Source organism: Narcine bancroftii, chromosome 1, assembly GCF_036971445.1.
Source record: "Narcine bancroftii isolate sNarBan1 chromosome 1, sNarBan1.hap1, whole genome shotgun sequence".
Classification (NCBI taxonomy): domain Eukaryota; kingdom Metazoa; phylum Chordata; class Chondrichthyes; order Torpediniformes; family Narcinidae; genus Narcine; species Narcine bancroftii.
The window spans coordinates 207,648,198-207,665,432 of record NC_091469.1 but is presented as its reverse complement, the minus strand read 5'-3'; the positions used below and the strand labels follow the sequence as shown (position 1 = coordinate 207,665,432).

Genomic DNA, 17,235 nt, shown 5'->3' with positions numbered 1-17,235 from the left:
GGGTGGCCCAGTGGAAACGAAACAAAGGGTGTCCTATCCAGGACACTGCACAGACAATTAACTGGGATGCCACTGGAAAAGGGGCTAATGACTATGGTGTTCAAAGGCTATGCAACAATGCACAAGAATAAACTGTTTCTTTGCACTTGTATATTCACAGTAATTAGGGGGTGTACCTCAAGACTAAATGTAATAGATTTAAAGGTGCTTTTTGAAAGGGATGATCCTCCTGTGGATTTTGCTTGCTTTGCCTTAATCTCGAGACTAGGGATTTGTCAGTCAGTCTAGATCATTGGAGTGATAGAGGCTGCGAAAGAACTCTCTCAATTTACCTGTCAAATCCAGCCTACAGTTAAATTTGGTGAAGTGTGCACAGACCTAAGATACTGCAAAATTTTAAATTATTGCTCGAGCAATATTCTCAGCTGAGACTGGCCTGAAGATTATGGGTTTGAACTCCGCTTCAGTGACTTGAGCCCCATTATTTAGTCCACGCACCCTATTATGTTTTTGGATGTGTTGCCTTAAAGTTCTAAAGGATCTAAAGTTCAATCTGCTATAAGGTGGATGAACCCATGTAGGATATACAAGAGGAAATGGCTGGCTCAAGTGTTTCACCTGAAATCAGGGAAACAAAAAGGAACTCTGTAGTGACTTGCAGAAGAAGAGGTTATCATTTGGAAAACCCTGATGGAGCAAATTTCTTTGGCAAGTTGCTAATCGGAGGGAATCAGTTTGTGTCCAATGAGCAACCAGCAAGAACCTCCTGAGCGTTAACCAATTACTTTTAAACACCAGAGCTTGGTGAAATTCATAAATGTTAAATTCAGTGCACAGTATAAGAATTGCCTGATACTGGTGAACTTGGAGGAGTGAAAAGTGAGATTGGACTGTGAAGCAAATAACTTTTCTGAACTTGAACACATTACGTGCACATGTGCTTAGATTTAGAAGGGGGTAAGCTAGGTTAAGTTGATAGGAATAAGTTAGTTTGATCTTCTTTATGTTAAAATAAAATTAAAAACTACTTTTAAGTAACCATTTGTCTTGGTGAATTTCTATTGCTGCTGGGTTTTGGGGTCCTCTGGGCCCGTAACAATATTCATACCTCAATCAACATGACTGAAGCAGATCATCTTGTCCAGTGCATAGAATCTTACTATCATAAAATCGGGATGTCATCAATTTTGAATTTCTTTTAAATAAGTGCATAGTTTATATCCATTTCCCCTCTACTCCTTGACATGTTAATACTAAATGCTTGCTGGGTGTAGTTAAACATTTGTGTGTCTCTTAAGAGTGAGCTGAAAAAAATATACTTTTTGCATGTATGAGATTAAGCTCATAAGTTTATTGATATTAATGTGTATTACAGACAGTGATTGGTACAGATATAGCAGAACTCCTGCTGCGGGAGCACCGATCTGTCTGGCTTCCTGGCAAATCGCCTAATGAAGCCAATTTGATTGACTTCAACAATGACCTGGTTCCACGTGCAGAAGACGAAACCTGTGCATCTCTCTTCACTGACAGCTTACTTGATGGCAATGCATCAGCGCATATGAGCAAGGACACAGAGCGTTTCCGGGAGTTGTTGCTCTTTGGTCGTAAGAAGGTAACTCTCTGATTCAGATATTCAACCCTCCTTGTTGGGATGCTACTTGTTCCAATGTAAGTATAGGAGGAAGGGAAGATTAGGGAACATAGCACCTTTGGGAATTTTTAAAATTTAATTTAAAAAAAAGTTTAGATATACAGCACGATTACAATTCAGCCCTACAAATCCATGCTGCCATACACCCCATTAACCTACACCCTGGTTATGTTTTTGAACAGTGGGAGGAAACCGGAGCTCCCGGCGAAAACCCATGCAGACACGGGGACAAAGTACAAATTCCTTACAGGACGGGTTTCAAACCCCGGTCTGATACCATTCGCTGGCTCTGTAAAGGTGTTGTGCTAACAGCTACTCCAACAGTGATTAGAATCAGGATTTATTTTCATGAAATTCGATATTTTGCGGCAGTATCATAGAGCAAACATTCATATTGTAACCATCGTACAACATTACTATAAAATAAAAATAATAGAGCACGAAAAGTAAGGCAGTGTCTTTGGTTCATTGATTATTCAGAAATCTGATGGCAGCGGGGAAGAAATTGTCCTTGTGCTGCTGAGTGCTCGTCTATTTCCCCGATGGTAGCAGAGAGAAGAGATCATGGCCTGGATGGTGAGGGTCTTTGAGAATAGAATGTGCTTTTTTAAGACACCGTCCCATGTCGATGTCCTCGATGGAGTGAAGTCTGGTGCCTGTGATGTTGCAGGCTGAGTTAACAATCCTCTGGAGTTTATTCTTGTCCTGAGAGTTGGCGACTCCTTACCAGACAGTGAGGCAACCAGCCAGAATGCTCTTCATGTTTACAAAGAGTCTTCAGTGACATACCGAATCTCTTCAGACATCTCACAAAGAATAGCCACCGGTGAGCTTTCTTCATGATTGAATCAACATGGAGGCTCCGGGACAGATCCTCAGAGATGTTGACACCCGGGAATTTGAAGTTGTTGACCGTCTCCACTACTGAGCCCTCGATGAGGATTGGGTTACGTTCTCCTGTTTTCCTCCTGAAGTCCACAATCACCTCTTTGGTTTTGTTGACATTGAGTGCAAGGTTGAGCTGATCTATCTCTCTCCTGTAGGCCTCCTCATTACCATTTGTGATTGTGGTGTCATTGGTAAATATCTAGATGGCACTGGAATTGTGCCTGGCCACACAGTGGTGGCTGTATAACAAGTAGAGCAGTGGGCTAAGTACACATCCTTGGGGTGCGCCTGTGTTGATGATCAGTGAGGAGGAGATGTTGTTTCCAATTCATACCCACTGTGGTCTTCTGCTGAGAAAGTAAAGGTTCCAGTTGCAGAGCGGGGTACAAAGGCCTAGAGTTTGTAGCTTCTTGACCAGCACTGAGAGAATAAAGGTATTGAAGGCCGAGCTGTAGTCTATGAAGAGCAGCTATATGTAAGAATTGCTGTTTTTGAGGTGATCTGGACCTGAGTGGAAAGCCAATGATATTGGATCTTCTGTGGAGCGATTGTAATGATGGGCAAATTGCAACAGACCCAGATCTTTGTTGAGGTACGTGTTAATTCTGGCCATGACCAGCCTCTCAAAGCATTTCATTACTGTAGAAGTTAGTACTACTGGGAGGTAGTTGTTGAGGCAGCTCACTCTTCTCTTGGGGACCGGGATGATTGATTGTCCTTTTGAAGCAGGTGGGAACCTCTGACTGGAGCAGTGAGAGGTTGAAAATGTCCATGAACACTCCGGCTGGTTGGTTAGCACTGATTTTCAGTCCCCTACCTGGTACGCCATCAGGGCCTGATGCCTTGCAAGGGTTCACCCTCTTGAGTGATATTCTGACATCACCCTTAGAGACAGATATCACAGGGTCATCATCTTTTTCAGGAATTCTAGTAGGCACTGTTTGGTTCTTCTCAAAGCGAGCATAGAAAGTGTTCAGCTCATCAGGTAATAAAGCATCACAGCCATCGATCGTGTTCACCCTCTCTTTGTAGGCTTTAATGTCCTGCTCTACCTGCCACAGCTGGTGTGTATCTGTCTCTGCCTTTAGCTTCCTCCAGAATTGCCACTTTGCTTCAGAGATAGCCTTCTGCAGGTCATACCTGGACTTCTTGAAATGCTGTCTATCCCCAGTATTAAGTGCCCATTTTCTCACCCTCATCAGGTTGCGAATTCTCTGATTCATCCAGGGCTTCTCATTGGGGAACACCCAGTGTTTGAGCATGGGTTCACACACATCCACATAGATCTTGATGAAGTTGGTGACTGCTGTGCATATTTATTCAGGCCTATGGATGAGTTCTTGAATATGTTCCATCCCACCAATTCAAAGCAGTCCTGTAGATACTCCTCTGCCTCCCTCGACCACATCTTCGCTGTCTGCACCATTGGTGGTGTGGTCGTGTGCATCTACTTCTACCCTGGGAGTAGAAGTATAGCCAGGTGATCAGACTTGACCAAGTGCAGTTGTAGATGGTCCCACGATGATTGAGAAGGCATCTGGACATGCTGTCTCATGGCTGTTTATCACAGTGCTCAGTCCCTCCAACCTGACGTTAGCCTGGGGCTGAATGTACACTGCGACCAGGATGATGGTGATGAACTCCCTCAGCAGGAAGAATGGGTGACACTTGATCAACAGATATTCCAGATTGGGGGAGCAGGACTGGGACATAACCGTCACGTCCGTGGACCACAATGAATTGATGATGATACAAACGCTGCCTCCCACGGTTTTTCTGGATGCTGAAGTTCATTCAGCATAATGGAGGGTGTAGCCCTTGGGTGGCAGCGCCATGTCTGGAATGTCTGCGTTTAGCCATGTTTCTGTAAAGCACATCACACAGCACTCCTTGATGACTCTGATGTTAAAGTCTGGCTTGGAGTTCAGCAAGTTCATTCTCCAAGGACTGTACATTGGCCAGGAGGATGGTGGTAGGGAGCGGAAGCCTCAGGTCCCAGTGTCTCAGCTTGACTTGTAGCCTCCCCCCCCCCCCCCCCCCCCCCCGCCATGTCCGCATCCACATGGTCAGGTCTTCTTTACCAGGCCCATGGGTCTACTGTTGATAGTTCCCACAGTGTTTACATGGTCTGTGTGTTGTCCCTTAAATCACCTGTGATGTTTAATTGTGCTGAGCATCTGCATTTTGCGACTCCCACCAAGTTTAAATGGGCCGATCACTAGCTGTTTAAAACTCCTGCGGTGTTGTACTTGCCCGAGCTCCGGCTATTTAAAGGTCCCATGGCCTGTCGAAGACTGCTGATTCTGAGGTCTGCCAGTGATCTTAGAACACCCATATTAATGGACAATTTGATTTTTGTGTTTCTGGTTTTTTGTTTAATTTTTAGAAGTTCTGAGTGGGAATATTTGATTATTCCTATCAGAACGGCTCACAAAGAGGCGCCATCTTGATCGGTATAGACAGCAGAACTCTTGCTGTGGGAGCACCGATCCTGGCAAGTTGTTGACTGAGGTGTCGTTACAGGATGCCCTGGAATCTGCAATGAAGCATGGTTTGTGGGGTCACGCTCTGTTACTCGCCAGCAAAATGGACAGTTGGATGCATGCAAAGGTCATGAACAGGTAGGGGATCCATTTAACATTGTACAAAGTTGTCTTTTGTGTTTGCATGAATAGAATTATGTACATAAACTGCTTTGTGTGAAGATTTTCACGTTAAACATCTGGATTGTTTGTCAACTAGCTTTGTAACTTTAATATTAATAATCTGAGAATTGATGGGTGTTAATGTTATTAATTTATTTAGACATTGCATCACATAAAAATAAGAAATACTCATTGTTTTATTTACTGGAACGACAGTAATTTAAAATATAGAACAAAAATCTTTACTAAATACATTACTTCGTAGAATGCAATTGTACTTGTATTATGTTAAAGCATGCCAGTACATTTTTATTGGCCATGAGAGAAAGGCTGTGCCAAAAATTTCTTGAAACATTTTCAAGTTTACATTTGTACAAGCTTTCAGTGGGCACATACTTTCTTTCAAACACATTAATACTATTTGCCTCAATCATATCCTTGTAGAAACAAGGGGGAAAAAGTTGCACGATGCAAGATTTTTGCACACACTGACGACTAAAAGTTAGAGGGAACATTGGTCCACAGATCAGAATGGGTTCCCTCAGTTGCAGTTAATAAGATATAAATCACCTTGAAGTCCAAAGAAATGTTTATTGACCCCAAAACAAGTTGGGGCTTTTGTCCATAGTTTATGCCCTACAGAATCTAAAACCTGAATCAACTAAAAATAGATTTACATGTTCCCTTTGTCCCAATTAATTCAGATTACAGTATTTTGTTATATCTTGATGTCTGAAGTCCATCAAAAGCCTTTTCATGGGGATTTAAACAATTGCATCTGATGATCTTTGCTAAAATCTTAAAAAATTCCTAGTCAGAGATGACAATGATCAATTCTTGGGTTTTGCAATTCACACTGAGCTTCTCCCTTTTCTGTCTGGTGCTGTGTGACTTTTCAACCAAACAGAATAAACCAATAATAAAATCTTTGTCTAAAACTGAAGGCTGATAAAAGTGCTGACAGATTCACTGAAAGAATAGGTTGATATTTTCTCAGTTGTATCTTGGTTGAGGCCATAAAGAAAATGATGGCATTTGATGGGTAAGTCTAGCAGTGTTTCCACTTCTATGGAGGATAAAAACAGGGCAGGATTTAAAAAAAAAATCCGCTGAGGAACTTAAGAGAAACCAGTGTGGTGATGATTTGAAATGAGTTTCTACAAGGATATGATTGGAGGCAAATAGTATTAATCTGTTTGAAAGAAAAGCTCAATAAATACATGAAAAGCAATGGAATAGGTTAAGACCAGTGTTCTTACAATGTAAAAATCTGTGTTCTGGTTGCCTGTCGCTAGTCGAGTTGTGGAGGAATGAGTACCTTGGGGCATGCAGATGTAATTTAGTCCCCTTTATATAAATTGTAAAGCAAAGATCTTCAGATGCTGGAGATTGGACATTAAAGCAGTCCTTGAAATAGCAGGTTGGGCATGGAGAGAAAGGAAAACATGGGTTTCATGATCCTTCAGAAATGGAAAAATAACAAAACGTATTGTTTGCAAAAAAGAAGAGTGGAGAGAACAAAGGTAATATCTATAAGGTGGATATCAAGATGGTTCAGGCACACAATGCTTTTGATGCAGTTTAGTTATTAGTAGTAACTAGTATGAGAGCAGTCTGAGGGGTATAAAAGCACCTTTTAATATACAGAAAACAGCAGTAGCTAGCAATCTGGAACTATATCCAGTAGGTAGTTGGCTTCAGTCTCCTGCACCTTCTCTTTGATATGAGCTCCTCCTCTTTAATCCATGCAACTATTGCCATTTCTTTGGGCCATTGTCTTCATCCTACAAGTATATTTTTTTCTTTGGTTCCAGAATTCCTGTTCCTTCTGATCTGTTAATCTCTAGATCAGCCATTCTCAACCTTATGTGGTTATTTTGATTTCGGTCCATGGCATCCCTTAAATACGCCGTGGTGCCCAAAGTGTCCCCATTGAGAATTGATCGAGAGCAGCCATCGATTTACTTGACGTTAACTGTCTCAATCACCCTTTCTTGCTCTAACCTACATCTCTGATTCTGCAGCATCCTGCAAACAAAGAATCAACTTCAACATTGTTATTAAACCTACTGGCAAAGAAAGGTATTGTTGTGATATGGCATCTTGATTTCTACCTTGAAGAGGTCAAACAATGTATCTCAGATTCCTCTTTCTTCTGGATTCATGAAGTATCAGGCTAATGTCCTCATTTCCTTTTGGAGATTTAAAGGCCCTTGACAGTCGACAAACTTGTTTGCCAACCCTGCAAAATCAACTTCTTTCCCATTCCCATTTCCAAGGTCCATATAGCCGAATGTCTGGAAGACCCAATACTTCCTCTTCACAAACATTAACAGATTTCTCAAGCATGTATGCTCTATTTTAAGTACATCTGTTTTGATACCTCTTCCTGGCAAGAATAAAGGTTTTCCCATCATCTGCCTCCACATTAATTGGAGTATCTTCCATAATTTTATCACATTCAATGAAATTCCGGCACCAAGCACATTTTTCCCCTAACCTCTCTGATCATCACACTGAAGAGACCATTTCTTCAACTCTCACGTATGCTTTTCCTTATGTATCAGTCACTTCTCCTGTCCCCAATGCTATTTTTCTATGCAGCTACAGGAGATGCAATATCTTGCCCTTTTACCTCTTTTATTTCTTACTTTAAGCATATCCACTTGCCCGTGACTATTAGAATGTGAACCAAGTAATTATAATGTGACAAGCCTGCAAAAGCAGTTCTGTAAATGATGTAGAAATTTAAAATGTTGTGTAAGGTGGCAGAACTGAGCCATGCTTATATAAGTAATATTTTTAAAACTTTGAGCTAGTTATAGCTACCTCTTTTTAGTCTTTGTCAAGTATCCTTCAGCAAACCCCAGGTTGCTTGGAAACTGGTAAATGAAAAACTGTTTCATGTGCATTCCTTCCATTTTTGCCTTCTACTCCCTTCCCTCACCCCAAGTTTGCTTTCACTCAGTCACTGGGGCGGCAAGACTCCATGGTGCATGGGATTGGCTTGATGCTAAATCAGCTTCCCCAGAGTCTTAGTAAGTCAATGCATGCTGTACATTAATTATTAAACTGCAAGATCTGGTCTGAATAGACTACATGCCCTAGTGGATTTCTCAGCATTATGGCAACTATTTTCCAATGAAGAGGTAGAATCTTCGAAGTGTGAACCATAGAATGCTACAGTGCAGAAAACAGGCCATTCGGCCCTTCTGGTCTGTGCCAACCATCATCTCACTAGTCCCTTTTGACCTACTCCCATTCCATAACCCTCCAGCTCTCTCCCATCCATGTATCTATCCAATTTACTCTTAAAACACAAGATCGACCCTGCATTCACTACGTCAGATGGCAGCTCTTTCCACACTCCCACCACTCTCTGAGTGAAGTACTTTCCCCTAATGTTCCCCCAAAACCTTTTCCTTTTCAATTTAAAACTCTCGTATTTATCTCTCCTAATCTAAATGGAAAAAGCCTATTCACATCCACTCGATCTACACCTCCCATAATCTTGTAAACCTCTATCGAATCTCCCCTCCTTCTTCTTTGCTCCAAGGAATAAAGTCCTAACCTGTTTAATCTTTCCCTGTAACTCAATTCCTGAAGACCAATAACATTCTAATAAATCTTTTCTGCACTCTTTCAATCTTATTGCTATCCTTCTTGTAGTTAGGTACCCTAAATTGCACACAATATTCCAAATTTGGACTCACCAATGATTTAAACAACTTCAACATAACATCCCAACACCTACACTCAATACTTTGATTTATTAAGGGAACAATGTATCTGTATTCCCAGATCTCTCTGCTCTTCCACACTCCTCAGTGCCCTATCATTTACTGTGAGTCCTACCTTGGTTTGAAAACCAAAATGCATCACCTCACATTTGTCTGCATTAAATTCCATCTGCCATTTTTTTGGCCCTTCTCCCAGTTGGTCCAGATCCTTCTGCAAGCTTTGAAAATCTTCCTTGCTGTCCACAACTCCTCCCATCTTTGTCATCAGCAAACTTGTTGATTCAATTCAGTGCATTGTTATCTACATCACACATGTCAAATTCTGGCCTGCGGGCCAAATTTGGCCCGCAATATAATTATATTTGGCCCGCAAGATCATTTCAAAAATGTATTAGAGGTGGCCCGCCCTGCAGCGAGAGCCGATGCTGTTTTTTGGTAATGTCACCCCCACCATCCTCCCCCTTCATTGCACATCCTTCCCCATTGTAACATGAGAAATTGTAACACGAGAAGTCTGTCGATGTCATCAGCCGGCAAGCCAGTTGGAAGGCTCCCCGCACAACCAGTCACTTCTCCCACCTGTCGAGCGGTGCGGCGGATGGGCGAGCGCCTGTGATTTCCTGTCGGCGCGACGGGCATGGCAGGCTGCGCACGGCCCCCGGGCAGCGCGAGCCCCGCGCGACTGGCACCGGACGGCCCTTCCACAGCGCGAGCGCACTTCTCCCGGTCGCCACGGCCTTCAGCGCTTGCACCCGCGCGGACCCCAGGGACGGCTGGTTCGGCCCTGCACGTGAAGAGAGAGATGGTGGCTGTCCGCAAAGGCTGATCGGCAGCGCGCTGGGCCTGAGTGGGTGGGTAAGCAGGGGTGGGCAGAGAGTGTAGGTGAGGAGTAATGGGCAGGGGAAGCTATGGTGGTGCGAGGGGCAGTTAGAGGGAGGGATGAGTAGAAGGAGGGGTGGATAGGGAAGAGGTAAAAGGGAAGGGGCAGGGCGAGTAGGGGAGGGGTGATTAGAGGGTGAGAGACGGGTAGGAACAGGTTGAGGGGAGAGGCAGTAGAGGGGCGTGTATAGGATGGGGTGGGTAGAGGCAGAGCGAGTGGAGTGAGGGGTGAGTAGAGGTTGGGTAAAGGACTGGTCAGGTAGAGGGATGGTGGGTCGAGGGTGAATAGAGGCCTAGAGCCTGAGGAGTGAGCAGGAAATGCTGAGTCCTGATGCAGGCCAAAATGGACACAGCCTATGAATGCTGACTACATCTCCACAGGGACCAAATATGTTTCCCTCAGGTCAAGCAAAGGGTGAACTTGAGCTACCTACTCCTGACCTGTAACATTATCCTCCTAAAGTTATATCCTAAAGTTTAACATTACGTATGTTGAAAGAAGAGAAAACATGCAGATGTTGTTGAAAATTTTCAATAAATATTTAGTTTGGCCCTCGACTTAGTCCAAGTTTTTAATTTTGGCCCTCCGTGAATTTGAGTTTGACACCCCTGATCTACATAATATATAACAAACAACAATGGTCCCACACAGATCACTGGGACACACCACTAATCACAGGCCTCCAGTCTGAGAAGCAACCAGCCACTACCACTCTGTTTTCTCCCAATTTCGAATCCACTTTACAACCACTCCATGGTTACCTAGTGTCATAACCTTCTGAACTAACCTCCCATATGGGACCCTGTCAAAGGCTTAAAACTCTGTGTAAACAAAAGAATAATTTCTGAAAATCTAGTCCAGTGGTTCTCAACCTTTTTCTTTCCACTCACATACCACTTTAAGTAATTCCTATGCCATCAGTGCTCTGTGATTAGTAAGGATTGCTTAAGGTGGGATGTGAGTGGGAAGGGAAGGTTAAGAATCACTGCTCAAGACCCAATTGTTACTGAAATATTTTGCTTGAGAAAAATTGTCATTGGCTAATTTCCTTTGGAGTTCTGAAACTGTGCACAAAACGAGTCAATTAGGTACAATTAAAACAGTGGTTTTCACACTTTTTCTTTCCACCCACATACCACCTTAAGCAATCCCTTACTAATCACAGAGCACCAATGGCAGAGGGAATACTTAAAGTGGTATGTGAGTGGAAAGAAAAAGGTTGAGAACCACTGCTCTAGTCAGTTAGGCTTGATGGTGGCCCATGAAGATGAATCATCTATTGATGCTCCTTATCTGGGTTAAATTTAGTCAATTTACTGAAGATGTATTGCAAAGTGCGATTGTGTAATTTAAGTGGGTGGGTGAAGGAACAGAATAGTGCCCTTTAGTGACTGCTACCTTCCAGGAGAAGAGGGAGAGCCAGAAATGAATTGCCCCAGAAATTAGGGGTAATCATAATAAAGCCCAAATGCTTTACTGTTATTAAATCTTATACTGCTCAATATATAGTCTGATATGTATTTTTTTTTGTATATAGGTTTGCTAATAGCCTCCCCATTAATGATCCTCTGCAGACAGTGTACCAGTTGATGTCGGGCCGAATGCCAGCAGCTGCCACTGTGAGTCTAATTTATACAAACAAACCTGATTTTTCTTTAAAAAGAAACTTGCTCTTCACTGACTTATCTAATGACTTCTTAGGGCAATATTCCATTGACTACATCTGAAGAAATTCATCTATTACCTCCTAACTCTTCCTCCTTTAAACTTTTATTAATTCTTTGCTGGATAGTCCACCCTGATTAGAATCGCCCCATTTGTTGTAGGGCTGCAGTCCAAGGTTCAGACCAGGCAATTCTGCAGGAAACTAGAAATTTAGGACAAGAGTTTTCCTTTAAGGATGACAATCATTTCACTTTTGGAAGAAAATATTATAAATGTATGCATTTGAGCACATCAAGATTTTCACCTGTTTGAGAATCCTCCAGGATTTTGTTTTAAACCTGTCGGGTGGAGTTTAGATTCTCTGGATTATTTTAACTACATAAATTTAGTACAATTTCTCTTGTCACATTAGCCCTGCTGCAAAATGCATGTATATCAGGCAGCTATGTTTCTGAAGGGTGGCACAGTTGGCGTAGCAATTGGTGCAACGCCGTTCCAGCGCCAGCGATCGGGGCCAGACCTGTGTTTGAATCCCACGCTGTCTAAGGAGTTTGTCCGTGTGGGTTTTCTCCGGGGGCTCCAGTTTCCTCCCATCATTCAAAAACGTACCACGGGGTGTAGGTTAATGGGGTGTAAATTAGGCAGCACTAATTTGTAGGGCGAAATTGGCCTATTATATAGTGCTGTATGTTTAATTTAAAAAAAAAGAACCATGTTGATGTTTCTGGTGATCAAGTCGTCAGTCACCATACTTGAGCTCAGTGTGACATACCAAGGTCTGCTTCAAAAAAATAGTATCATGGAAAGTCCTAGCTTGTCACAACGAATAATACTAAGAACTGTCTTCAAAGAAACCATTGTTGTCCCTCTGTACTACTCAACCCACTTCTCTGGTCTTAGTTCTTAACTGTATTCCTGTTTGGAGGCTTGGTACATAACTAGGAATCTTGTTGTATTGTTAAGAGATTTCTTTCCTTTAACCTGTCTCTCTGTTGCACATTTTTCATATTTCAGTGTTGTGGAGATGAGAAATGGGGAGACTGGCGACCCCACCTTGCTATGGTGCTCTCTAACCTTTCCAATGGACCAGACTTGGACAGGAGAACAATCTCGACCATGGGTGACACGCTTGGTATGTTCCAGTTACACTAATTTCTTACCATGGTTTATTCTCCTTCTGAGATGTTTTCCCCTTTTCATGGGAACCTCTTTATTACTCTCCAAAAATGTGGTGCATTCCAGTGATTGGGGTGGTATGAATGGAATAGCGGTTAGCACAACATCTTTACAGCGTCAGTGATCGGGACTGGGATTTGAATCCTGAACTGTCTGTAAGGAGTTTGTACGTTCTCTCCGTGTCTGCTTGTACTTTACCTGGGGGCTCCAGTTTCCTCCCAACATTCGAAACGTACTGGGGGTGTAGGTTAATTGGGTGGCACGGTCTCATTGGCCGAAATGGCCTGTTAACGTGCTGTATGTCTAAAAGCTTCGTAGTTTTGATGTGTACAGTACTATTTAAGTCAGGCAAAGATGGGTGGAGACTTTCAATTTTTGTGAAAGTCTAATCATGTTTATTGGAAGTGTGCAAATTAACTTGAACAGCATCTTGTGTTCCAACTGGATAGTCTACATCAGCCTTTCTCAATATGGGCCCTATGGCACCCCTTCCTCCTGGGCCACAGCACATCTAAGTGAAAGTGTTTTCTTTTGACCTCACATAGCATAAATATTTATTTGTTTTTTTATCTAGTAGGTAGGAGAGAAGTACAGAAGAAACCAAAATTTGACTTCTGCTCAGGGAAAGGGACCCATAAACTTTGACCAGAGTCCTGGTGGGGCACAGAGGTGAAAAAACTTTGAGAATGGCTGGTCGACATTGAATTTTCCAATGTCACGGTAGCCCCCAGTTGTCCTTTATCTGTTCATAGCCATTGGATTTTAACTCTCTTTCCCTACCCATTCAGAGGTCTCTTCCCCTACCTGTTTCCACAATCACCTCTCCAACATTCATTTGTCCAGTATCTTATAACCTCTTTGCTCCTCCTCTACCCCCCTCTTTTATGCTTGTAATTTCTTATCACCATGTTCTTGAGTAAGGATTCTGGTTCAAAATGCTGTCTGTCCATTTCTCACCATCGATGCCGCCCGGACTTGCTGAGTCTCTTCAACTTTTTTGTGTGACTATACATTCATCCATTGTGCTCATTCAATTCATAATGACATTCTATTGTCATTTATCCTTTAAGCCTGTTCTGCCATTCAATTAGCTTCATCACTGATCAATACATTTTAGGGGTTTATAGTCTGAAGGTGATGTAATCAAATTAAAGCATTCAATAATATTGTCGGGTAACAGCATTTCATTCAAGATGTAGCACAAATCTGGAGTCTTCCCCCATTGAGAGTCGGAGAGATGGATACAAGAGGTCATGGGTTGAGAGTTGAAGGGCAAAGGTTTAGGAGTAACATGAGGGGGAACTTTGTTACTCAGAGAGTGGTTACTCTGTGGAATGGGCTTCCGGGGAAGGTGGTGGAGGCAGGGTCAATTTTGTCATTTAAGAAAGAGTTGGATGAGTATATGGATGGGAGGGGGATGGAGGGATATGGGCAGGGTGCTGGTAGGTAGGATTAGAGGAGGGTACTTGGATCAGTGCGGACTTGAAGGGCCAAATTGGCCTGTTTCTGTGCTGTAATTGTTATATGGTTATATAAGGTAGTAATGGTATAAATAAATTTCAAGAGATTTTTTATGGGTATAGGTGTTAAAGATTGTTGAACTAAGAAGGCCAAATATAAAGATGTTGACCATGTTCATTAGAATGGGAGGCAAGTTTAAGGTGCTAAATGAAAGTATGAAGAAAATATTTAACAGCAGGATTCCTTCTTCTTGTAGCTGCCAAGGGGCTATTAGATGCATCCCATTTCTGTTACTTGATGGCACAGGTTGGATTTGGAGTATATACAAGAAAAAGCACAAAACTTGTTCTGATTGGTTCAAATCACAGGTAAGCTGGTGTAATGTTATCTAAATAAGATGCAACTCATTAATTACATCCTTGACATCCCAAACTACTTCCCAGGCAATTAATTGGTTTTGAAATGAGGTTTCTCTGAAGAATGTATTAGTTAATGTCTGCATTCCGAACCTTGCAAAAAAAATGTAGAGATTATTGGGCGGCACAGTTCATGTAGTAGTTAGTGCCATGCCTTTACAGGCCCAGTGATCAGGACAAGGGTTCAAATCCTGTTCTGTTTGTAAGGAGTTCGTACTGTTATGAGCCCAGAGGACTCCAAAACCCAACAGCAATAGAAATTTACCAAGACGGTGGTTACTTAAACAAAAGTTGCTTTTAGATTTCTTTAAACATAACAGAATTGATCTTTGACTTATTACTATTAACAACTCCCTTCAAATTGTAAGCGCACGTGTTTGTAATGTGTATATGCTCAGGAAAGTTCTTTGTTTCACATTCCAATCATTCACCTTTCACTTTTCCAAGTTCACCGGTATCAGGCAATTCTCATACTGTGCACAGAATTTAACATTTATGAATCTTCACCAGGCTCTGGTGATTAAAAGGTCAATAGTTACCGCTCAGGAAGGTTCTTGTGGTTTTGGAGAGAAATTCATTGCTTGTTGGACACACACAATCTGATTTCCTCCGATCACTCACTTCAGTGTCTTGCCGAAGAAACTTGTCCCATCTGGGTTTTCCAAATGATACCCTCTTCTTCCAGGTCACCATAGAGTTCCTCTTGTTTCCCTTATTTCAGGAGAAACAATCAAGCCAGCCATTTCCTCTCGTAAGGACTACAAGGGTTTTTCAACAGGCTGAACTCAGAACTCACATCCTTCTTCAAAATGAGGTTTTTCAACAAGCCTACCAGCTTGCCATTTTGCAGCTTCAACTGCTACTGTAGAATTGACTTCTCTCTCTCTAATAGGGAAATTATCTGTCTTTTTTTCTCTCTCTGCTTGTAAAAACTATTGGCTCCAAACCCAGTCTTTGAAAGATCTTATCAATATTTCTGAGCCTGGACTTTATTGCCCATACACAATTAAGCATTCTTCATTGCTTAATCAAAGCCAACCAGAGCCTCAACGTCTAGCTTCAGCAAAGCTCTTGCATTTTAAATGAGATGTCTTTTGTGAAGTGTTATTCTATTTGTGAAGTGTAACGTCCATTAAACCTCCACAATCTATCTCTTTTAAAAACATATTTATCTATAACTATTCTTACATTCCCCGTAACGACATTGACAAGAAAAGGGAGGAGGTAATTGAAAGGGGTTACAGTGAGCTGGGATGAAAGCTGAAAGACAAGAACGCTAGGATGGTGATCTCGGGATTACTACCTGTTCCAAATGCAAGTGATGAAAAGAATGTAAGGATAAGGAGGTGCTGGTGTACAAGGCAAGGATTTGGCTTCTTGGATCATTGGGATATCTTTTGGGGAAGGCATGATCTTTACAAGAGGGACGGGTTGCACCTAAATCCAAAAGGTGTCAACATTTTGGCAATTATGTTTGGTACAGCAGTGGGGCAAAGTTTAAACTAATTTGGCAGGGGTATGGGAACCAGAGTGATAGGGAAAAGGGTAAGGAAGATAAAGTAATGGATAGGAAAAGTAATGTTGGGAGGAGAAAGTAAAAAATCAGATGGTGCAGTGAGTTTTCGGGTCAATGATAGTGTTAAGAAAATTACAAAGAAAAATAGTGGGCAGAAAAATCAAAAGAAAAGGTTACAGAAGTCACTAGATATTAAAAGGACAAAGAGCATAAGGGCACTTTATCTGAATGCCCACAGTATTAGAAATAAGGTAAGTGAACTTGAGGCGCAAATCAGTGCCCATGCCTATGATTTGGTAGCCATCACAGAAACATGGCTACAAGGTGACCCTAAATGGGAATTAAACTTTCAAGGGTATCAGGTGGTGCAAAGAGATAGATGGGATGGTAAGGGAGGTGGAGTTGCACTCTTAATCAAAGATGAGCTCCAGGCAGTAGTGAGGAATGATATAAGATCTAAAGAGCATAATGTTGAGTCCATTTGGGTAGAGATAAAGAATAACAAAGGGAAAAAATTATTGATGGGTGTTATCTATCACCCACCAAATAACAATAGTTTAGTGGCACAGGAAATAAATAGAGAGATAAGTGAGGCATGTAATAATGATACGGCAGTAGTCATGGGGGACTTTAACTTCCACATAGATTGGGAAAATCAAGTTGGTCATGAGAGTCTAGAAGAGGACTTCATAGAATGCATCGGTGATAGCTTTCTTGAGCAGCATGTTAAGGAACCCACAAGAGAAAATGCTCTCCTGGATCTAGTGTTGTGCAATGAGATAGGTAGAGTAAATAATGTAATAGTCAGAGACCATCTGGGAAATAGTGATCATAGTATGATTGAATTTCTCATTCAGATGGAAGGGGAAATAGTTAAACAGGGGTGACTACCATAGGATGAGGGAGGAATTGGGCAGAGTGGACTGGGAGCACAGGTTAATTGATGAAACAGTTGAGGAACAGTGGAAGATTTTCAAAGAAATATTTTGTAATGTTCAACAAAAATATATTCCGGTCAGGAAAAAGGGCAGCAAGGGAGGGAAAAATCAACTGTGGTTAACAAAGGAAATAAAGGAGAGTATAAAATTGAAGGCGCAGATGTACAAAGCTGCAAAGAGCAGTGGGAAACTGGAAGATTGGGAAAACTTTAAGAGACAACAAGGGGTAACAAAGCGGGTAATAAGAAATGGGAAA

The 17,235-nt window shown here is 42.0% G+C and overlaps 1 protein-coding gene across 6 annotated transcripts in view; it reads left to right on the top strand.

Moving 5' to 3' along the window:
* sec16a (SEC16 homolog A, endoplasmic reticulum export factor) overlaps positions 1-17,235 on the top strand; it is a 142,415-nt gene that overhangs the window by 74,788 nt on the left and 50,392 nt on the right. For all 6 annotated transcript variants that reach the window (XM_069889803.1, XM_069889772.1, XM_069889783.1 and 3 more), the window contains 5 exons: positions 1,376-1,615; positions 5,066-5,163; positions 11,345-11,426; positions 12,487-12,604; positions 14,366-14,477. In XM_069889803.1, coding sequence (XP_069745904.1) covers positions 1,376-1,615; positions 5,066-5,163; positions 11,345-11,426; positions 12,487-12,604; positions 14,366-14,477 — 650 coding nt within the window. The remainder of the gene's footprint in view (positions 1-1,375; positions 1,616-5,065; positions 5,164-11,344; positions 11,427-12,486; positions 12,605-14,365; positions 14,478-17,235) is intronic.